At 45.8% G+C, this 23,730-nt stretch overlaps 1 protein-coding gene across 2 annotated transcripts in view; it reads left to right on the top strand.

The window, feature by feature from the left end:
- Nucleotides 1–23,730, top strand: part of elovl5 (ELOVL fatty acid elongase 5) — a 95,076-nt gene that overhangs the window by 25,288 nt on the left and 46,058 nt on the right. For both annotated transcript variants that reach the window (XM_033020691.1, XM_033020692.1), the window contains exon 2: nucleotides 19,997–20,063. In XM_033020691.1, coding sequence (XP_032876582.1) covers nucleotides 20,006–20,063 — 58 coding nt within the window. In that variant the 5' untranslated portion in view covers nucleotides 19,997–20,005. The remainder of the gene's footprint in view (nucleotides 1–19,996; nucleotides 20,064–23,730) is intronic.

Here is a 23,730-nt window from a genome sequence, read left to right as displayed (position 1 = left end):
GGCGGGCGAATGTAAGATAGCAGTTTACCCCAAGTGTGATCCCTGACGATTGATTTGAACTCTCCCTCTTGTTGTCTCTATGGCAACCGTGGAGACCATCTTGAGTTCCCAGTGGAGACAACTCTGTCTCTCGAGCTGTGTGGCCTAGGGGCTGATAACAGCTGCTGCAGCTTCTCAATGCAACGCTACCATTTATTTTGAGAGGAGCAGAATACAAAAACAGGGATGTAATGCTGAGGCTCTATAAGGCGCTGTCCAGACTACGTTTGGAGGGTTGTGAGCGGTTTTTGGGCCTCATATTTGAGAAAGGATTTGCTGGCTTTGGAGAAGGTCCAGAGGAGGTTTACGAGAATGATCCCAGGGATGACTGGGTTAATGTATGATGAGCGTTTGTCAGCATTGGGCCTGTACTCGCTGGAGTTGGAAGGATGAGGGGGCCTCTCATTGAAACTTACCAAATAGTGAAAAGGCCTGGATGGAGTGCATGTGGAGAGGATGTTTCCACTAGTGGGAGAGTCTAGGACCAGAGGCCATAGCCACCCACAGAATAAAACGGTGTACATTTAGAAAGGAAATGAGGAGGAATTTCTTCAGCTAGATTGTGGTGAATCAGTCGAAATAATTTTCACAGACGGTTGTGGAGGCCATGTCAGTGGATACTTTTAAGGTGGCGATTGACAGGTTCTTGATTAGTAAGAGTGTCAGGTGTTGTGGGGAGAAGGCAGGAGAATGGGATTGTGAGGGAAAGATAGATCATCCAACAGGGATGGACTATGGGCCGAATGGCCTAATTCTGCTCCCATAACACGAACTTATGAAATATCCTTTGTCTGTTCTGACAAAGTGTCTCAGCCATGAAATATTACCTGTTTCCCTCTCCACAGATGCTGCCTGACCTGTTGAACAAGTTCTGGTTTTATTTCGGATTTCTGGCATCTGCAGTTTATTAACATCCTCTTCATGACTTCTGCAAATAATTGTGCTGAACTTGGTATTATCATAAAAGCTGATTATGTAATGCTCATCCAAGTAATTGTTTAGATTCAGGGGCCGGTGCACAGTTGTGAGACCATGTTCATGTTCGGCTGCAAAGAGATACGTCTTAGCAAAGTGTAGGATGAATGTTGAAATGTGAGTTTGTGGGTAGTTTGAATGCACAGGGACCACACCGGGACCACACAGGGAACAGACCTTTCGCCCATATCCCTCTAAACCTGTCCTATCCATTTACCTGTCTAAATGTTTCTTAAACATTGTGATAGCACCTGCCTCAACTATCTCCTCCGGCAGCTCGATCCATACACCCACCACCCTTTGTGTAAAAAAAGTTACCCCTCAGGCTCCCTTTAAATCTTTCCTCTTAAACATATGTTCTCGGGTTTTTTCGATTTCCTTACTCTGGGCAAGAGACTCTGCGTCTACCCGACCTATTGCTGTCCTGATTTTATACACCTCCATAAGATCATCCTCCTGCACTCCAAGTAATAGAGAGCTAAACGTCTCCCTATAGCTCAGGTTCCACGAGTCCTGGCAGCATCTGGTAAATCTTCTCTGCACCCTTTCATACTTGACAACATTTTTCTTGGAAGCGTTTGTGTCTGGCAGCTATCTGACCTGCTGGCTGATTTTCTCTCTGACTGCACTTTTAACATGTAAGTGATATAAAGAATTCAAATCTGATCTTACACCTTGGAGGATATGTAGCAAGAGAGGATGACGTCTGTGGCCTCTCACTGGCATTGGATGTTTCCAGCAATACGGTAGATAAAACCCTTTTATCTTATCAAACGTTAAACCCGCTCTGCCGCATACGCTATCCCTTGATGGGAGACGGAGGACTGTGGCCAGTCTTGGATTTTAATGCCAATTAAATTTAAACATTTGGCTCACAAATAGTGCAGCAAAGAGGAAGGCCCTTCCAGTTAATGCCACTCCTGTCCTCTGCTCTGATAACTTAATCCCCTTGCAGGATTGATCTAATTTCCTTTTGATGGCTGCTATCAAATCTGATTACATTACCTCATCAGGCAGCAGGTTTCGCACCATAACCAGCCGACCTGGATAGAGTGGATGTGGAGAGGATGTTTCCACTAGTGGGAGAGTCTAGGACCAGAGAGCGCAGCCTCAGAATGAAAGATCATACCTAAAGAATAGCGACGAGGACAAATTGATGTAGTCAGAGGGTGGTGAATCTGTGGAATTCATTGCCACAGACGGCTGTGGAGGTCAAGTCAATGGGTATTTTTAAAGCGGAGATTGACAGGTTCTCGATTAGTAAGGGTGTCAAGGATCATGGGGAGAAGGCAGGAGAATGGGGTTGAGAGGGGGAAAATAGGTCAGCCATGATGGAATGGCAGAGTGGACTCGATGGGCCGAATGGCTTTATCTTGCACAAAGCAGTTCACTGTACATGTGACAATAAAGTATCATTGAATCATTGAATGACTAACATTGTTCCCTTTATCCTGTATCTGTACACTGTGGGCAGATTGATTGCAACCATGTATATTGTTTCTGCTGACTGGTTAGTATGCAACAAAAGCTTTTTGGTGTGCTTTGGTAAGCGTGACAATAATAATCTAAGTTCATCTAAAAAGCTGATGGTATAATGTGTAAGAAAGAACTGCAGATGCTGGATAAAATCAAAGGTCGACACAAAATTCTGGAGCAATTCAGCGGGTGAGGCAGCATCTATGGAGAGAAGGAATGGGTGACGTTTCAGGTTGAGACCCTTCTTCAGACTGGTGGTATAATCTGGAGGCAGCTGGTGAGAATGTGCGAGTAACAGAATGTAGGCTTTGTGTAAATAGGTGGTTGATGGTGGGGGTAGACCAAAGGGTCCACCGACTGTGCTGAACTTCACCAGCAAGACTGCAATACAGGGGCGGCATGGTGGTGCAGCGGTAGAGTTGTAGCCTCACAGAGCCAGTGACCTGGCGTTGATCCTGACTACGGGTGCTGTCAGTACGGAGTTTGTACATTCTCCCTGAGATTGCGTGGGTTTTCTCCGGGTGCTCCGGTTTCCATGCTGCTTCTGTTACGGTTCTATGACCTCCTTTATTCTAGGAAGAAGAAATGCAAGCGTTCCGCACCCTCTCCCAAGATTTCTTAGAGACACAAAAATAGAAAATGCTGGAAACACTCAATGGTCAGGGCAGCATCAGCGGAAAGAGAAACCGTCGATGTCTTAGCTCGAGGACCCCTCATCAGAACTGATAAAGAAGAAACAAATTAGATCTTGGTAGCAGAGATGGATGGGTAAAAACAAAGGGAATATCAGAACTTACATATGAAGAAAGACTGGATAGACTCGGCTTGTACTCGCTAGAATTTAGAAGATTGAGGGGGGATCTTATAGAAAGTTACAAAATTCTTAAGGGGTTGGACAGGCTGGATGCAGGAAGATTGTTCCCGATGTTGGGGAAGTCCAGAACAAGGGGTCACAGTTTAAGGATAAGGGGGAAATCTTTTAGGACCGAGATGAGGAAAACATTTTTCACACAGAGAGTGGTGAATCTGTGGAATTCTCTGCCACAGAAGGTAGTTGAGGCCAGTTCATTGGCTATATTTAAGAGGGAGTTAGATGTGGCCCTTGTGGCTAAAGGGATCAGGGGGTATGGAGAGAAGGCAGGTACAGGATACTGAGTTGGATGATCAGCCATGATCATATTGAATGGCGGTGCAGGCTCGAAGGGCCGAATGGCCTACTCCTGCACCTATTTTCTATGTTTCTATCTCTGACAGAGTGGGACTAAATATAATAATGTGGCAATTTGCAGGTAGTTAGGATCTGATAAAGCTTTATTGTGTAGAAAGGAACTGCAGCGGCCCAGTGGCGCAGCAGTAGAGTTGCTGCCTGCCAGCTCCAGAGACCCGGATTCAATCCTGACTACGGGTGCTGTCTATACGGAGTTTGTACGTTCTCCCCGTGACCGCATGGGTTTTCTCCGGGTGCTCTGGTTTCCTCCCACACTCCAAAGATGTACAGGTTTGTAGGTTAATTTGGTTTTGGTAAAAATTGAAAATTGTCCCTCGTGTGTAGGATAGTGCTAGGGTTCAAGGATTGCTGGTCGGCGCAGACGCGATGGGCTGAAGGGCCCGTTTCCACGCTGTATCTCTAAACGAGGCTAAAGATGCTGGTTTACACCGAAGATAGACACAAAATGCAGGAGTAACTCAGCGGGACAGGCAGCATCTCTGTAGAAAAGGAATAGGTGACGATAGTATATGGGTGTATAGTGTATGCTTGTCAGCACAAACAGGGAGGGCTGAAGGGCCTGATTCCACGCTGTATCTCTAAACTAAACTAAGAGTGTGTCTGTGTTTTCCTTTGGACTTTCTGCCCCCAGTTGAAGGCTGCTACACGACAGAGAATGTTAATGTAATTTTGACTGCCGTAAGGCTTGAAATTATTTTTTAGGTTAAGGAGGCCACTTTTTGTTCTGGAAAATTATTAAACGGATATGCAGTTAAGGACAATCTAGCCCTTCAGGTGCCGAATATGACCATGAACGTGGAGATTGCAGTGAGTTATGGGGATCAGCAAATGTTCCCACTCTGACATTTTGTGCTACTTCACAAGCACTACCAGAGGGAACACTTTTCTCTGTTTTTGCTTCATCACTTATCTATGTTCATTAACTGTTGTTCAGAGAATGATTGCAGTGTGCCGGGTTAGCATGAGCTTGACATTGACGCAAAGAAAAAACACACAAAGCCACTGCTTCAGGGGAAGACCTTTGTTTAGCAGCAAGGAACTGCAGGTGCTGGTTTAAAAAAAAAGGCGCAAAGTGCTGGAGTAACTCAGCGGGTCAGGCGACAGCTCTGGAGAACATGGACAGGTGACATTTCACAGAGTGCTAGAGTAACTCAGCGGGTCAGGCAACAACTCTGGAGAACATGGATAGGTGATGTTTTAGGTTGGGATCCTTCTTTGTTTTGTTTCTTCTGTTGCTCTGGTACTAAATAAAGCTTGTGTGTATATTACTCACCTGCACGTTAAGGGCAATTTATAGATGTTTACCAGAGTGCTGCCTGAATCGGAGGTATTTTCCACAAGGAGAGGTTGGACAAACTTGGATAAGTTTTTTTGGCCTTCCATCACAGCAATGTGATGGATGTTTATGTAAATTATGTTGTGTCTTGGGTCTATTTGTTTGTAATGTATGGCTGCAGAAACGACATTTCGTTTGGACCTCAAGGGGTCCAAATGACAATAAATTGAATTGCATTGTATTGTATTGTATTGTATTCTCTGCAGCATTGGCTGTGCAGAGATCTGATAGATAGTTATAAAACTATGGGAGACATAGATAGGATAGATCAGAATCGTTTTCCCAGGGGGTGAATGTCAAAGGCTACAGGACATATCTTGAAGGTCAAAGGGGGAAAGTTTAAAGGATATTTGCTGGGCAAGATTTTTCCACACAGGTGGGTGCCAGGAATGCAGTGCCAGAGGTGGTGGGGGTGGAGGAAGATGCAACAGTGGCATTTAAGAGTCTTTTGGATAGGCAATGAATGGAGGGATATGGATCACCTGTAGGCAGAAGAGATCAGTGTAATTTAGCGTCATGTTTGGCATTAACTTTGTGGGCCGAAGAGCCCGTTCCTGAGCTGCACTGTTCAACCTTCTACTGCTCTGCACGTCTTTGGAGTGTGGGGGGAAATTCACGCGGTTACAGAGAGCGCGTGCAAACTCCGTACAGACAGCACCCGCGGTCAGGATTGAGCCCGGGTTGTTGGAACCATCCCTGCCCTAGTTTGCAGTAAGATTAAATCTTCCGTCTGTTGGAGAAGATCAGAAATAGTACATTAGGCAAACAGCCGTTCATCCGTGAAGTGAGACATAGTGCCAAATACAGACCTAGCCTCAACATTTGTCATCTCCTTGAGCACTAAGTGTCATTAATTGTGCTTGTGTCACCATGACTGCACCTGCAGACACCTCCACCCATTGATCAACGGGACCGTGATCTCCTGACTCACACGTCATGCAGAATTAAACATGCCAATGGACGCACCTTTTCTGAGCCACGATGACCTTGCCAATGCCTGAAGGAAATCGGGGCTGCATTGTAGTCAAGGAACCTGCGGAGGGAACAGTTCCCCACTCCCTCTTTATTTCCTTGCAAGGTAGAAGGGGGTTTAGGCTAGTTATTGTCGAGTGTACCGAGGCACAGTGAAAAGCTCCTAAGTTATAGGAGCAGAATTAGGGCATTTGCCCATCAAGTTTACTCTGCCATTCAATCATGGCTGGTCTATCTTTCCCTCTCAACCCCATTCTCCTGCCTTCTCCCCATAACTCCTGACACCCGTATTAGTCAAGAATCTGTCAATCTCCACAGTTTAGAGATGCAGTGTGAAAACAGGCCCTTAGCCCCACCGAGTCCACACTGACCAGTACATTTGCATACTTCCACTATCCTATATACACTGGGGACAATTTATAATTATACCAAGCCAATTAACCTACAAACCTGTACGTCTTTGGAGTGTGGAAGGAAACCGGAGCACCCGGTGAAAACCCACGCAGGTCACGGGGAGAATGTTGAAACTCCGTACAGACAGCACCCGTAGTCAGGATCGAACTTTAAGTCTCTGGCGCTTTAGGCAGCAACTCTACCACTGCGCCTCCATGCCGCCCTTAAAAATATCCATTGACTTGGCCTCCACAGCCGTCTGTGGCAATGAATTCCACAGATTCACCATCCTCTGTGCTAAGGAGATTCCTCCTCATCTCCTTCCTAAAGGTACAACCTTTTATTCTGAGGCTGTGCCCTCTGGTTCCTGGCCTCTCCCACTAGTGGAAACATCCTCTCCACATACATTCTATCCAGGCCTTTCAATATTTGGTAAGCTTTGTTTAGCGTGCTCTCCAAACAAATCAGGTAATACCGTACATAAATACAGTCAAGCCAAACTCAAGCACAAAAGATGGAGCAAAGAGGAAGATACAATACATTCCTGCATGCTATGCAGAGTCGATGGCATTGTATCACAGCCAGGAAAGTTTCCTCCCATTTACGAAAGTTCCTCAAAGCTGCAATGAGGCGGAAGTGGGAAACTGATTCATTGGACCTATGTTATTTACCTACATTTTCACACCAACAGAGGACTTGATAGAAATATGTAAACATTATTTGTAGGAAGGAACTGCAGATGCTGGTTTAAACCGAAGATAGATGCAAAATGCAGGAGTAACTCAGCGGGACAGGCAGCATCTGTGGAGAGAAGGAATGGGTGACGTTTCGGGTCGAGACCCTTCTTACAGACTCAAGAAGAAGAAGACCCTTCAGTCTGAAGAAGGGTCTCGACCCGAAACGTCACCCATTCCTTCTCTCCAGAGATGCTGCCTGTCCCGCTGAATTAATCCAGCATTTTGTGCCTTTGTAAACATGACAGGCGTGGATAGGGTTTAGCAAGTTATGTTGCTGTCATCCTGTGTTGCTTTGACCCTGCGTTCACTCCTGCCGTTCCACTAAATCACTGAAGCAGGATAAGCATGTTTTGTTTATTGTCACCTGTACCGAGGTACAGGGAATTAAAATTTATATAAAAGTATTTTTAAATGATCGCAGGCGTGGATAGGGCAGACAGTCAAGACCATTTCAACCAGGGTGGAGATGTCAAAACACTCGAGGGCGTTGCTTTAAGATCGGAAGGGAGGAGTTGAAAGGAGATGTAGTGCAATTGTTTTTTACACGGAAGGTGGTTGGGGCCTAGAACGTGCTGCCAGAGGCAGCGTGGAGGGAGATTTGAGAGTAGCATTTAAGAGGCACATGTTCACACGGGGAATTGGTGGGAGGCAAGGATATGGATTACATGCGAGCAGAGGAGATTAGTTTAATTTGGCATCTTATCTGACTGGCACGGACATTGTGGGCCGTAGAGCCTGTTCCTGTGCTGTCCTATGTATTGTATCTCGTCCCCACCAGTGGTCCTCCTCTTGGGCTCCCCCGGACAGCCTTCTACCCTCTTTAGACCTCTTCATTTCTAACTGCTGGCATGACATCAACCGTCTCAACTTTTCCACTCCACTCACCTATGTTAACCTCACCCCCCTCTGAACGTACAGCCCTCCGCTCACTCTGCAGCAACCGTGACATTATCATCAAACCCGCCGACAAGGGAGGTGCCGTGGTAGTCTGGTGAGCTGACCTCTACCGCACAGAGGTCAGACGCCAGCTCTCGGACACCTCCTCCGACCCTGTCCTTGGACCATGATCACCAGGCCATTATCTCACAGACCATTTCTGATTTGTATCACTTCTGGCTGTCTGCCCTCCACAGCGTAAAATGGGAAATAGAAGTGTAGAGGAATGCGATCATTACTTTGAACATCAGCACCCGTCCATTTGCGGTGCCACTCAACGAATGCGCTCTGCTGAACCTGAACCTTTTTGTTCTGGAAATGTGGCGCTTCTTATGGGCCTCTCCAAATAAAGTAGCTCATGGAGATTCCACACATTCCCAAGGGACTTCCTCCAACAACGTTGGAATCGCCCTGAGCTATGGTGGGACACTTTCCTTATTTGTAGAGCCTATTTTCCATTTAAAAAGTGCTGGAGTAACTCAGCGAGTCATGCAGCTTCATTGGCGACATTTCAGGTGGGGATCCTTCTTCATCTTCTCCACAGAAGCTGCCTGACCTGCTGAGTCACTCCAACACTTTGTGTCTTTTTTTTGTAAGGGCAGCATCTGCAGTTCCTTGTGTTCCTATTTTCCATTTGCTGATCGCAATCTCGCCTGGATAGAGTGGATGTGGAGAGGATGTTTCCACTAGTGGGAGAGTCTAGGACCAGAGGTCTATAGCCTCAAAATAAAAGGACGTACCTTTAGAAAGGAGATGAGGAGGAATTTCTTGAGTCAGAGGGTGGTGAATCTGTGGAATTCATTGGTGGCTATTTTATTGAGTAATTTTAAGGTGAAGAATGACAGATTCTTGATTAGTACGGGTGAGGGGGTTATGGGGAGAAGGCAGGGCACACGCATGCATGTAAAGAAGCACATCTACACGCACACGTGTACACACAGATGCACAGACACGCAGCCACACACACACACACACCGACACAGTCACACTCAGACACAGAGACAGATGCACAGACAGACATACACACCCGCAGTCACAAACTCACACAGACACATACAGATAGACAGACTCAAACACAGACACGCCATCAGTAGTGCCATGTGCCTGTGTTAACGAATGTTACAGGTGATGTGGGCACCATTAGTGCAGGCTTCCCTTCCACTTAGTTGCCTAGCTACATCTCTCAGCTGCAGCACACATACCAGCTGCAATAATGAATTGTTTGCAGCTCCTCGAATCCCTTATGTAATATCTTTCTTGTTGCTCCAATGCTGATTGCTGTAGTTGCACTCAACATGATTGTGTCATAGTTAGATCAATTAGGCGTCTCTTGTGCTCTGCCCTTCTATCTTGGCGCAGTCGTTGTTGTCTCGTTTTAGCCTGTTGATCAGCGTAATCTAGTCTCGGGTGTCTAACTGTTATGATCTTGTACCTCAATTTGTTATTGTCACAGTTTTGCTTTCCAGCTAAGGGCGGCACGGTGACACAGCGGTAGAGTTGATGCCTTACAGCACCAGAGTTGCGTTCGATCCTGACTATGGGTGCTGTCTGCACGGAGTTTGTACGTGCTCCCTGTGTTTTCTCTGGGTGCTCCGGTTTCCTCCCACACTCCTAAGGTGTCCAAGTTTCTTGGTTCATTGGCTTTGGTATAATTGTAAATTGCTCAGTGTGTGTAAGATACTGTTAGTATGTGGGGATTACTGGTTGGTGGGCCAAAGGGCCTGTTCCTGTGCTGTACTAAATCCCTAAACTAAATTTAACAGTACATAGTGCAAATATCTCTTGCGTAGGGAGATGCTGGTTTACATCAAAGATAGACACAGAATGCTAGAGACAACATCTCTGGAGAGAAGGAATAGGTGACGTCTTGGGTCAAAACCCTTCTTCAGACTGCGAGGCAGGGGAGAGGGAAACGAGAGGTGTGGAAAGGTATAGAACAAATCAGAGCCAGCACTGATGACTCTGAAAAGGTGGAGCCCACAATGGTCCATTGTTGGCTGTTGAAAAGGTGATAAAGAAGGAATACTAAAGATGACATTAGCAAAAGTCTAGGGTGGAGAAGGAATGGAGAGAGAGAGGGGGGAAAGCAAGGGTTACTTGAAATTAGAGAAGTCAAATATGTCTTATTGGTTGTTGGTCCTCTTTGACTGTGTGCCTTGGTGCTGTTGCTATGCAAGGCACAATGACACGAACAGAATTGTACACAAATAATAATTGTCTAATTGGAAATCAGGAGAGAATGTGAATAGATCACCCCTTCCATATGGTGACCTGGATTACCATGGGAGATCACTGACGCTGGAACGGCACAAATATTGTCCACATGTTTCTCGGGCACTGAAGTTTAGTTTAGTTTTAGTTTAGTTTAGAGATACAGCGTGGAAACAGGTCCTTCGGCCCCCCAACCCCCCCAACCCCCCGAGTCTGCGCCTACCAGCCATCAACCCATGCACAAGTACTATCCTACACACTAGGGACAATTTACAATTTACAGAAGCCGATTACCCTATAAATCTGTACATCCTTGGAGTGTGAGAGGAAACTGAAGCACTCTGAGAAAACCCACGCTGTTCATGGGGAGAAAGTACTAACCCTGTATCGACAAGCTCCTGTAATCAGGATCGAACCTCGTTCTCTGGAGCAGAATTAGGCCATTCAGCCCGTCAAGTCTACTCCACCATTCAATCATGGCTGATCTATCTTTCCCTTTCAACCCAATTCTCCTGCCTTCTCCCCATAACCCCTGACACCCCCATTTAATAAGGAACATCAAACAAGTCGACGGATGCACTGCACAAGTTGTGGGCGATTAGATTTCAACAAGGTTGCGTCAATTCCTAGAGGGAGTGATGACTAGAGCGAGTAGAACAAGGACACAAGGGACTGCAGATGCTGGAAACTTCAGCAAAACAAACAGAGTGCTGGAGAAACTCAGTGGGTCAGGCAGTATCCGTGGAGGGAAATAGGCAGATGATGTTACAGGTATGGACCCTTCTTCAGACTGAAGGTGGGGAGAAAGCTGGAAAGAGAGAGATAGGGGTGGGGGAAAGAATGGCAAGTGATAGATGGATACCAGTGAGGTGGATGGGACAACTGGCAATGTGGAGGCAGTGGAAAAGGAGGCAAACAATTATCAGATAGTGAAGGAAGATGAGGAGTGAAATGTAGAGCCGGAGGGAGGGAAGTAGATGAAAGGGGATGTGGGCGAAGGGGGAATGAGGAGGGTTTAAAGACAAATGGGAGTCTGAGATGGGAGATGAGCACAGGGAGGAGAGGAAATGAATGGGGTGATGGTGGGTGAAATGATTGCGCACTGGTGGGGGAAATAGAAAAGGGGAGAAGGGGTTAGCAGGGTATTACTTAAAATTGGAGAATTCAGTGTTCATACCGTTGGGCTGAACGCTACTTAAGTGGAATATGAGGTGCTGTTCCTCCACTCTGGCAGCGGAAGAGGCCCAGGCCAGAAAGTGTTGGAACGGGAAGAGGAGTGCAACCGGGAGATCCAGTACGCCTTGGTGGAGCGAGCGCAAGTGTTCGGTGAAACGGTTGTCTCGTCTCGCCAATGTAGGACCGAAGAATAAAGACGAAGGTTTGATGAAGTGTTGGTCCGCGAGAGTGTGCAGTGGGATATTGGGAACCTATTTAGTGATCAGGTGCTGACCACCTCAGTTGGGCCTGGAGTAAGATGCCTTCACATGGAAAGGTCCACATTGCTCAAGGCCAGGCGATCTTTTTTCAGCTACGCACACAACCTTTAATCCCGTGAATTTGTAACGTCACATTCTCCCACTCAACAGATTGAGAGATTTATTATTTGAACCTTAACCGAGATATTTGAAAATCAATAAAAAGAGCCTTTACTTATTCCAAATGCTCATTTGATTGTTTTGGCAATTGACATTTACAGCGGTAATTCAATGACATCTTAAAATTGGGCTGCAAAATAACTAAAATAGAATATAATGCAGTAAGGGATAACTAGTGGATTAATTTTTTTCCTGTTCATTTCTATAATGCAGTAATGCACTGATTTTTCTATAATTGTAATCATTATTATTATACAATTATAATGATATAAAAGAATATATAATTATATCATATTGTATACATTTTTAATTTTATAATTATATCGTACAATTGTTATATTATATAATCATATAATTATTATGATCAATAATCAATTATAATCAATAATCAATACATAATGATGATATCAATCATTATTATAATATTAATTATATTAGTTACTACAATAATATATATTGTATATATTATTGGATTTATATAATATGTATATTATACATTATTATTGTTATACTTTGTATTATATTGTATTATTTTATAATATACAATTTTTATTTAATATTTTTTACAATGCAACATTTAAAAAAAAATTGGGCAGCAAAAGAGAATAGAATATAAACTATTAAGGGATACCTACTGGATTAATTTATTTTCCGATTCATTTTTATAATTTATTTTCTCTCATTTATAAAGTGGTCGCTGACCTATAAACCTCTGGTGAAGAACTGAATCCATTAATATCTATTTTACCAAAGCTGTTCATTTTTTTCCCGAAAATATTTTTATACAGTGACAGCACAGCAGTAGTATGCACAGTGTTATTGAATATTTAATATAGTGCAGATGCTGGAAATCTGAAATAAAAATAGCAAAGTGCTGGAAAAGCCATGTTCTCTTCAATGTTGGGAACGCTAAACGCTGGCTTGCTGACTGCTTTGTAGAGTGCCTCTGTTCGGACTGTAGGACTGACCCTGTATTTCTGTTACCTGCCTCTTTACTTCAGAAGAAAGGAACTGCCCCCCAAACGGTACCTGTCCATTCCATCCATAGATACAGCCCGACCCCTATGTTCCTCCAGCACTTTATGTTTTATGCAAGATTCCAGCATCTGCAGTTCATAACTCTTGTTCTAGAAGCAGATTTAGACCATTCAGCCCATCAAGTCTACTCCACCATTCAATCAAGGCTAATCTGTCTTTCCCTTTCAACCCCATTCTCCTGCCTTCTCCCCATAACCCAACACCCTTACTAATCAACAATCTGCCAATCTTCGTCTTAAAAATATCCATTGACTTGACCTCCACAGCCAACTGTGGCAAAGAATTCCACAGATTCACCACTCCCTGACTAAATAAATTCTTCATCTCCTTTCGAAAGGTTCTCATTCCCACTCCCACACTGTCTTATCTGACCTTTGCATCCTGCACTGTAACAATTATGCTTCTCACAATATTGAGGGTGTATCTGGGTAAACTATATTTAAACGGGCGGTACGGCAGGGACGGCACAGAGGCGCAGCAGTAGAGTTGCTGTCTTCCAGCGCCTGAAACCCGGGTTCGACCCTGAATACGTGCACTGTCTGCACGGGGTTTATACTTTCTCTCCGTGAAACCTGCGCGGGTTTTCTCCAGGTGCTCTGATTTCCTCCAACACATTCAGGTTTGTAAGTTAATTGGCTTCGGTAAAATTGTATAGGTGTGTAGGATAGAGTTAGTGTGCAGGGATTGCTGGTCAGTGCAGACACGGTGGGCCTAAGTGTCTGTTTACGTATTGTATCTCTAAACTAAACTAAATGATCTATTTTGTAACGGTACGTTACGGTATGGTACATTCCCGCTGCTGTCATTTAATTACTGCAAGCAGACATCTAATTCGGATTTTCTAAATGTAAATGCTGAATACCACCCTGGAGTCCTCTGGTCTGTCGCACACCGGGTAAAGGCCAATTCGTAGAACACAAATTGCTGGAGTAACTCAGTGGATCAGGCAGCATCTGACATGGATGGGTGATATTTGGGGTCGGGACCCTTCTTAAACTCAGGGCTCAAGACTCGAGACCATCTAATTAGTGGAAGGATAGGGAGGGGAATGTGTAACCCAACCTGATGCTTTGAAAAATAGATTTTGATATAATTGGTCTTCAAGAGTCAAGAGTGTCCCAAACAGAACAATGAAATTCATACTTGCGGCTGCACAACAGAATGTGTAAATATAGTAGATGTTCACAAAATGCTGGAGTAACTCAGCGGGTCAGGCAACATCTCTGGAGCAAAGGAGCCTCTTCCATTGTCAGAGTAAGGTCACATGCAAATTGGAGGAACAGCACCTCATAATTTGCTTGGGCAGCTTACAGTCCAGTGGTATGAATGTTGATTTCTCGAATTTCAAGTGACCCCTGCATTTCCTCTCTCTCTGTCCCTTCCCCACCTTAGTTATCCTGCTAGTTTCACTGTTTGCATCCATATATTCTTTCATTATCATCTCTTCCCCAGCCAACAATGGACCATTGTGGGCTCCAACGTTCCTTGGTTATTGGTGCCGGCTCTGATTTGTTCTGTACTTTTTCATACCTCTAGTTTCCCCCTCCCCTGACTCTCAGTCTGAAGGAGGGTCTTGACCTGAAACATCACCTATTCCTTTTCTCCAAAGACGCTGCCAGACCCACTGAGTTACTCCAGCATTTTGTGTCTGTCTTCGGTGTAAACCTGCATCTGCAGTTCCTTCCTACACATCCCATGGTGTTACTCTCTGAATGCCTGACCAGATTGTAGCCCTTTGTCCACAAGGAGAGGAGTGGAATTTAGTTTAGTTTATTGTCACGTGTACCGAGGTACAGTGAAAAGCTTTTGTTGTGTGCTAACCAGTTAGCAGAAAGACAATACATGATTACAATTGAGCCATCCACTATTTGTAAGATAGAAGATAAAGGGAATAACATGAATAACATTTAGTACAAGTTAAATCCAGTAAAGTCCAATCGAAGATAGTCCGAGGGTCTCCAATGAGGTAGATAGTAGCTCAGGACCACTCTCTAGCTGGTGATAGTATTGTTTGGTTGCCTAAAAACAGGTGGGAAGAAACTGTCCCTGTATCTGGAGGTATGCTTTTGACACCCTTTGCCTGATGGAAGAGGGGAGAAGAGGGAATGGCCGGGGTGAGTGGTCCTTGATTATGCTGCTGGCCTTGCCGAGGCAGAGTGAAGTATAAATGGAGTCAATGGAAGGGAGGTTGGTTTGAGTGATGGTCTGGGCTGCGTCCACAATTCTCTGCAATTTGTTGTGGTCTTGGCTGGAGCTGTTCCTAAACCATGCTGTGATGCATCCCGATATAGGACAAGGAAGAACGGAGTGGGTGTCTACTCCATCTGCAGCTTGGCACGGGGAGATGCGGATGGACCATGTGGGGGAAGAAATGGGAGAAGGAGGATTAGGTTGGAGCGGGGTGACAACTTCACTGTACTTGACCTGCTTCTGCCTGTGATCTGGAAAGCAATGGTGTGAGTTGCTGCCATTGCCCTGCCCTCAAGGGTGGGGAGGCTTGCATTGGTTGCCAGCACACCCAGTGCCCATCCTGGAGCCGACAACCAAGTTTGTCCGTGATCACTGTGCCCTGTATTTGGTGTCGAGATTGAATAGGAGGGTGCTTGGCCAACCATGATGTCATTGTCATTATGACGAGTTGCTACCTCATAATGCCAGAGACCCGGGGTCGATCCTGACTACGGGTGCTATCTGTGTGGAGTTTGAACGTTCTCCCCGTGACCGTGTGGGTGCTCCTGTTCTCCGGGTGCTCCCGTTTCTTCCCACACTCCAAAGACGCGCAGTTCATTGGTTGTGTAGGTTAATTGGCTTCTGTTAATTGTAAATTCACCCTAGTGTGTAGGATAGAACTAGTGTTGGTCGGGGTGGAGTCAGTGGACCGTAGGACCTGTTTCCACGCTGTATCTCTAAACTAAACAAATATGATATTGCGTGTGTGTGTGTGTGTGACAGGATTTGTAGGTTGGGTTCAAATTCTGTTTGGTGCATGTTGCTGGTGTGTGAGTAATGGGGACCATGGACTACTGAGCGCTATATGGAGGTGGGATTTTTTATCTTGATTAATACGGGTGTCGGGGATTATGGGGAGTAGGCAGCAGAATGGTGTTGAGAGGGAAATATAGTTCAGCCATGATTGAATGGCGGGGTAGACATGATGGGCCGAATGGTCTAATTCTGCTGGCATGAATGATGAAATTATTTGACGTTTGACTCACAGCACTTAAACACCCAAAGGTGGTCAATAAGCTTCATACAACATTGTTTCAATGCACCTTGTATTGATCTCAAGGTCAATCTCCTCCCACTTTAAAACAAAAACAAAACTAGATTCATTCAAGTATTTAAAGTATGAAATTATTCAAGACAAACCCAACACCACAATACAAGTAAAACAAATGTTCCTTAAACAACTATTTCCCCATCCTCTCCTCCCACTTTTGTCCACGTGTATGGTTCAAGGCCACTGAGTTAATAGACCTCCCCGATCATCTCCTCCCTCTGAAAATTGTCCGCGCTTGGCCGTGGATAGGTTCAAAGTGCTGGAGTAACTCAGCGGGTCAGGCAGCATCTCTGGAGAATATGGATAGGATGTTTTGGGTCGGTGCCCTTCAGACCCCCTCAGACCCCTTCAGATCCCCTAGCCTTGGTTCACCCAATCCCTGTTCCAGGTGTACCTGGACCCTGTCCCCGCACTCTTATCTCTGCTCCATTGACGACTGCATCGGAGCTACCTGCTGCACCTACATGCAGAATTTATAAACCAGCATCTGCAGTCCCTCTCCACACACTCTGGGTTGGTCGCACCCTCTGCTCGCGTGCTGTCGTCTGCACGTTAACCTCTACCGATAGTTCCAGTCACAAACCTGACGCTGGTGAGGAGGTGGCTCTCTGCAGCGCTAACCCGATGGTCACGAGAGGGCAGGCCGACCAATTCAAGAGGTCCACTCTTCACAGGGTGGAGAACCATCCCTTGAGCACCATGACGTCGAAACTCTTCCCACCGCCTCTTCAACCTGTGTCCTGAGAGCTTCCAGGACTTCTCCTCCACTCGTTCCTTTGGACCGATTCTAGTCGCTCACAAACAGACACCCTGTGCCGGGGTGGGGTGAAGGTGATTTAATGGGGACCTGAGAGGTAACTTTTTTACACAAAGGGTGGTGGGAACGTATGTAACGAGCTGCCTGAGGAGGGAGTTGAGGCTGGGACTATCGCGACATTTAAGAAACGTTTAGACAGGTACATGGATAGGACAGGTTTAGAGGGATATGGGCCAAATGCAGGCAGGTGATAAAAGTGTAGGTGGGACATGTTGGTCATTGGGCAGAAGGGCCTGTTTTCAAGCTGTGTCTCTGACACTGACAGAGGCTGAGCTGTACCAGGGCACCTTCACATGATAGTGATGTGTCACCTTAATACAAATGTGGGAGGGGCACTTTGGGAGAAGATAAGTGATGAACACTGCCCGGTCCATCAAGGTTACTGACCTCCCCACCATCGTAGGAACCTACAGGTGGCACTGTGGGGTAGAGTTATTGCCTTACAGTGCCAGAGACCCGGGTTCGATCCTGACTATGGGCGCTGTCTCACAGAGTTTGCACGTTCTCCCCGTGAATGCGTGGGTTTTCTCCGGGTGCTCCGATTCCCTCTCATTCTCCAAAGATGTGCAGGTTTGTGGGATAATTGGCTTTGGTCAAAATTATAAATTGTCCCTCGTGTGTAGGAGAGTGCTGGTGCACAGGGTGAGCTCTGGTCGGCGTGGAGTCAGTGGGTCAGTGGGTCTGTTTCAGCTATGTATCTCCACACTAAGTTAAAGTAAACTATAAACCAACTACATCTCAAGAAGGCAGCTAATATCATCAAAGACCCAAACCATCCTTGGCATGCACTCTTCTTTCTGCTATCATTGGGAAGGAGGTACAGAAGCCTGAGAACATTACCTCCGGGTTTGAGAACAGCTTCTCATCAACTATCATGCTCTTGAACCACTCTGTACAACCCTAACTCTAACCCTACCCTAGCACCAAATTACTATGGAATTTGTATAAGGTTTCACTGTGTACTTTAGTTGACACCGTTATGGTCTGGTTTGCCCAGTGTAACTGATAATTGATTGTACATTTATTTGCGTAAGAAGGAACTGCAGGTGCTAGTTTACACCGACGATAGACACAAAATGCTGGAGTAACTCTAGTTTCCCTCTCCTTGGATTCTCAGTCTATCGAATGTTATCGAGCCGAAACCTCACCTATTCCTTCTCTCTAGCGATGCTGCCTGACCCACAGAGTTACTCCAACACTTTGTGTCTATCTTTGGTATATTTACTTGCGTTGCATTTAATGTGCCTGTAAAGCTGCAAACTGAATGTAATAGTTCCGTTGCCGATGCATATAACGATGAAGCACTCTTCATTCTTGGTGTCTCCAGACCTGGGCTATATCACATTGCACCGATGTGACGTGGTCTGCTGGATTCTATGGATAGTGAGCGAGGGAACTCTATGTGGGCGGCATGGTGGCACAGCGGTAGAGTTGCTGCCTCACAGCGCCAGAGACCCCGTTTCAATCCTGACCAGGGGGAACTGTCTGTGTGGAGTTTGCACGTTTTCCCCGTGACTGCGTGGGTTTCCGCCAGCTTCCCCGGTTTCCTCCCACATCACGAAGACGTGCAGGTTTGTAGGGTAATTGGCTTCTATCAATTGCCCCCTAGTGTGTGTAGGATAGAACAAGTGTACGGAGTGGACTCGGTGTGCCGATGGGCCTGTTTCCACGCTGTATCTCTAAAGTAAAAAAACTAAGACCAGGGTCAGAGAGTTCACATTGTAAGATAAGAAGCTGTGATTGTGACGAGAGATTACAAATTATGACCAGGTTCCACACGATTGTGATGCCTCATGTATCGATCGGTGTGTGTTCGCTACATGCTTCCTGGTGCCTTGTAACGTTCTGGGAGATAATAGACAGGTAATACCTCAGTCCAGTTGGGAGAAGGAGGGGAAATGTGAGGATAATTCCAATCCATTGCCTTCTACTTCATCGCAACTGGCCCCTGGAGACGACTGGTTATGAAGAACCTTCCCTTTGCAAGTGGCGATGTTGGCCTCAGCCAGCAAGAACCGATGGAAGGAGATGAATGAGTTGGTGTTAGCTTCACCAGACAGCAGCCAGTTGAGTTTAGTTTATTGCCACGTACACCGAGGTGCAGGGGAAAGCTTTTGTTGCATGCTAACTAGTCAGCGGAAATACAAGGCAGCCTCTCAGTCTGATGAGTGGTCTCGAACCAAAACGTCACCTATTCCTTTCCTCCAGAGATGCTGAGTCACTATAGCACTTTGTTTCTATCCCGGTGTAAACCAGCATCTGCAGTTCCTTCCTACACACATGTCTTGATTAGAAACGTAGAAACATAGAAAATAGGTGCAGGAGTAGGCCATTCGGCCCTTCGAGCCTGCACCGCCATTCGATATGATCATGGCTGATCATCCAACTCAGTATCCTGTACCTGCCTTCTCTCCATACCCCCTGATCCCTTTAGCCACAAGGGCCACATCTAACTCACTCTTAAATATAGCCAATGAACTGGCCTCAACTACTTTCTGTGGCAGAGAATTCCACAGATTCACCACTCTCTGTGTGAAAAAATGTTTTTTTCATCTCGGTCCTAAAAGACTTCCCCCTTATCCTTAAACTGTGAACCCTTGTTCTGAACCTCCCCAACATCAGGAACAATCTTCCTGCATCTAGCCTGTCTCCTTAAGAATTTTGTAAGTTTCTATAAGATCCCCCCTCAATCTTCTAAATTCTAGCGAGTACAAGCCAAGTCTATCCAGTAAGACATCAAGATATATTTTACTAACCTTGATGTATTTATGCTTTATGCTGGGAATTAGTCAAATGGACCTTCTCTGGACCTTTTCCAAAGCATCACTATTACCCATTTGTGGGTGGATAGTAAAGCTGGATTAAGTTTTGCAATAAAGGCCTGGCCAAGATCCAGAAAGAGAAGAACTGTGTTCACAATCCCTAAAATTCTATTTATATTATTATTTACTTATTCACCACAGATTCTAAACATGGAAACGCTGGACAAGACTCTAAACGACTATTTTGTTTCATGGTTTGGGCCGAGGGGTAAGTAGGAATTTACTTGCTGTGTTTGTTTTTAAAGATTGCTTTGTCATGCAATGCGAGGGTTTACACAGGCTGGCAGTTAACATTGTATTGTAAAGGACAGGGTGTAAAGAATCATTGTGTGAGCACTAATTCAGCTGCTGGCACCAACGCTGACAGTAATGTGTATCTTATTCGGCGCAGTTATTTTAATGGGTGTATCTTAAGATGAATAGCCATTCCAAGGCCGTAAAGTAAAACTCAAGTGATACAGTTGGTGTAAATAATTGTAGGGAACCGGTGGGCGGCACTGATAAAGTTGCTGCCTTACAGCGCCGGAGACCCGGGTTTGATCCTGACTATGCGTGCTGTCTATACGGAGTTTGTACGTTTTCCCCGTGACTGCATGGGTTAACACTGGTTGCTCTGGTTTCTTCCCACGCTCCAAAGACGTACAGGTTTGTAGACTAATTGGATTCGGTAAAATCATAAATTGTCTCTAGTGCGTTCTCCCTGTGACCTGCGTGGGTTTTGTCCGGGTGCTCTGGTTTTCTCCCACACTCCAAAGACGTACAGGTTTGTAGGTTAATTGCTCGGTATAATTGTAAATTGTCCCTAGTGTGTGTAGGATAGTGCTAGTGTGCAGGGATCGCTGGTCGGCGAGGACTCAGTGGGCCGATGGGCCTGCTTCTGCACTGTAAGTCTAAAACTAAACTAAATGAAATCATATTGGGTTCCCTCATCAGGATGCCCTTGTCTTACATTTATATATATATATATATATATAAAACTTTAGACGTTAGACTTTAGAGATACAGCACGGAAACAGGCCCTTCAGCCCACTGAGTCCGTGCTGACCAGTGATCGCCCCGCACATGAGCACTATCCTAATTTACTGAAATCAATTAACCTACAAACCTGTATGTTCAGAGCGGCACGGTGGCGCAGCGGTAGAGTTGCTGCCTTACAACACCAGAGACCCGGGTTTGATCCTGACTATAGGTCCTGTCTGTACAGAGTTTGTACGTTCTCCCCGTGACCGCATGGGATATCACTGGTGGCTCTGGTTTCTTCCCACACTCCAAAGGCATGCAGATTTGTAGGTTAATTGGATTTGGTAAAATTGTAAATTGACCCTGGTGTGTAGAATAATGCCAGTGTACAGGGTGATCACTGGTCGGTGTGGACTCGCTGGGCCGAAGGGCCTGCTTCTGTGCTGTATCTCTAAAGTAAAGTCGAAAGTGGGAATGTGAGTGGTGATGAAGCGACATTGAAACTTCAAGAGATAAGGACAGGTTCTAGACACAGGAACTACAGATGCTGGAATCTTGCGTACAGCACAAAGTGCGGGAGTGACCCATTGGGTCGGGCAGCATCTCTGGAGAACATGGATACACGCCCTCTCCCACCTCGACAACAGAGACACTTACGTAAGAATGCTGTTCATCGATTACAGCTCAGCATTCAACACCATTATACCCTCTAAACTGATCACCAAACTCGGTAACCTGGGCATCGATCCCTCCCTCTGCAACTGGATACTGGACTTTCTAACCAACAGACCCCAGTCTGTTAGGTTAGACAAGCACACCTCTTCAACCCTCACCCTGAACACCGGCGTTCCACAGGGCTGTGTGCTGAGCCCCCTCCTCTACTCCCTCTTCACCTACGACTGCACACCTGTACATGGTACTAACACCATCATCAAGTATGCAGATGATACAACGGTGATTGGCCTCATCAGCAACAACGATGAGTCGGCCTATAGGGAGGAGGTCCAGCTCCTAGCAGCATGGTGCGCTGACAACAACCTGGCCCTTAACTCCAAGAAGACCAAGGAGCTCATTGTAGACTTCAGGAAGTCTAGGGGCGGCACGCACACCCCCATCCACATCAACGGGACGGAGGTGGAACATGTTTCCAGCTTCAGGTTCCTGGGGGTCAACATCTCCGATGACCTCTCTTGGACCCACAATACCTCAACTCTGGTCAAGAAGGCTCACCAGCGTCTCTTCTTCCTGAGGAGACTAAAGAAGGTCCATCTGTCTCCTCAGATCCTGGTGAACTTCTACCGCTGCACCATCGAGAGCATCCTTACCAACTGTATCACAGTATGGTATGGCAACTGCTCTGTCTCCGACCGGAAAGCACTGCAGAGGGTGGTGAAAATTGCCCAACGCATCACCGGTTCCTCGCTCCCCTCCATTGAGTCTGTCCAAAGCAAGCGTTGTCTGCGGAGGGCGCTCAGCATCGCCAAGGACTGCTCTCACCCCAACCATGGACTGTTTACCCTCCTACCATCCGGGAGGCGCTACAGGTCTCTCCGTTGCCGGACCAGCAGGTCCAGGAACAGCTTCTTCCCTGCGGCTGTCACACTACTCAACAATGTACCTCGGTGACTGCCAATCACCCCCCCCCGGGCACTCCTCCCACAGGAAAAACACTATGTCTGTATACATGTAAATAGTTTTATTTATTGAAATCATATTCTATGTCGCTCTCCAGGGAGATGCTAACTGCATTTCGTTGTCTCTGTACTGTACACTGACAATGACAATTAAAGTTGAATCTGAAAAATCATCTGAATCGGATATGTGACGTTTTGGGTCGGGACCTTCATCAGACTGATTATAGTAGGCTTTTCTAGGTTTCCGTGGTTCCTCAGCTTTCTCTCCTCTTCTACAATCAGTCTGAAGAAGAGTCCTGACCCAAAACATTGCCTAATCCATGTCCTCCAAAAATGCTGCCTGACTTGCAGAGTTACTTCAACACTCTGTGTTCTATGTGGACAAGCTAAGTGAATGAGAAACAACAAAGCCAAATTGGATCAAAATAACAAAGGTTTTCTTCACTCCGAGTTTTTGTAGTTTTAGAGATACAGCGCTGAAACAGGACCTTAGGCCCACAATTTTTTCGAAGCCAATCAACCAACAGACCTGTTCGTCTTTGGAGTGTGGGAGGAAAGCAAAGCATCTGGAAAAAACCCACCCGGTCACAAACTCCGTACAGTCTCTACCACTGTGCCACCGTGCAGCCCTTGGCATATGACAATAAAACACTCTTGACGACTTAATCTCGCTGAGATTAGGATTGTAAAGGGAGAAACTGAAGTCATTAAACCGAGGGATTTCTTGCTTCTGCCTCTTTTTTCCCTTATTGAATAATTGAATTCTGTGTATGGTGGCACGGCAGTAAAGTTGCTGCCCTACAGCGCCAGAGACCCAGGTTCGATCCTGACTATGGGTGCTGTCTGTACGGAGTTTGCAGCGCATGCACTTTCTCCAGGTGCTCTGGTTTCCTCCCACACTCCAAAGAAATGCGGTTTGTAGGTTAATTGTCTTCTGTAAAATTGTAGTGTGCCGGACAGTGCTATTGGACAGGGTGATGACTGGCCGGCACGGACATGGTTTAGAGGGGTATGGCCCACTAGTGTTGATGCCACGTGTAGGCCGGTGTGGACAAGGTGGGCCGAAGGGCCCGTTTCCATGCTATATGATTCCATAACTCTACGGCAATCTTACATAAAAATAAAAGTCAAGTGATCCATGACTAAGAATAGTGTTTGGTGTGATGTGTGAGATATTATTGCCCTTTATATTTCAGGCATGAAGAACAATAATAACTATTAATGTCATGAGTAAATTAGATTTTTTTTAGGATAAATTAACATACCCATCATCATACCACT

The sequence above is a fragment of the Amblyraja radiata genome, chromosome 5 (genome assembly GCF_010909765.2).
Source record: "Amblyraja radiata isolate CabotCenter1 chromosome 5, sAmbRad1.1.pri, whole genome shotgun sequence".
NCBI classification, from domain to species: Eukaryota; Metazoa; Chordata; class Chondrichthyes; order Rajiformes; family Rajidae; genus Amblyraja; species Amblyraja radiata.
The sequence above is the reverse complement of the archived record's forward strand: the minus strand, read 5'-3'. Positions and strand labels throughout refer to the sequence as shown.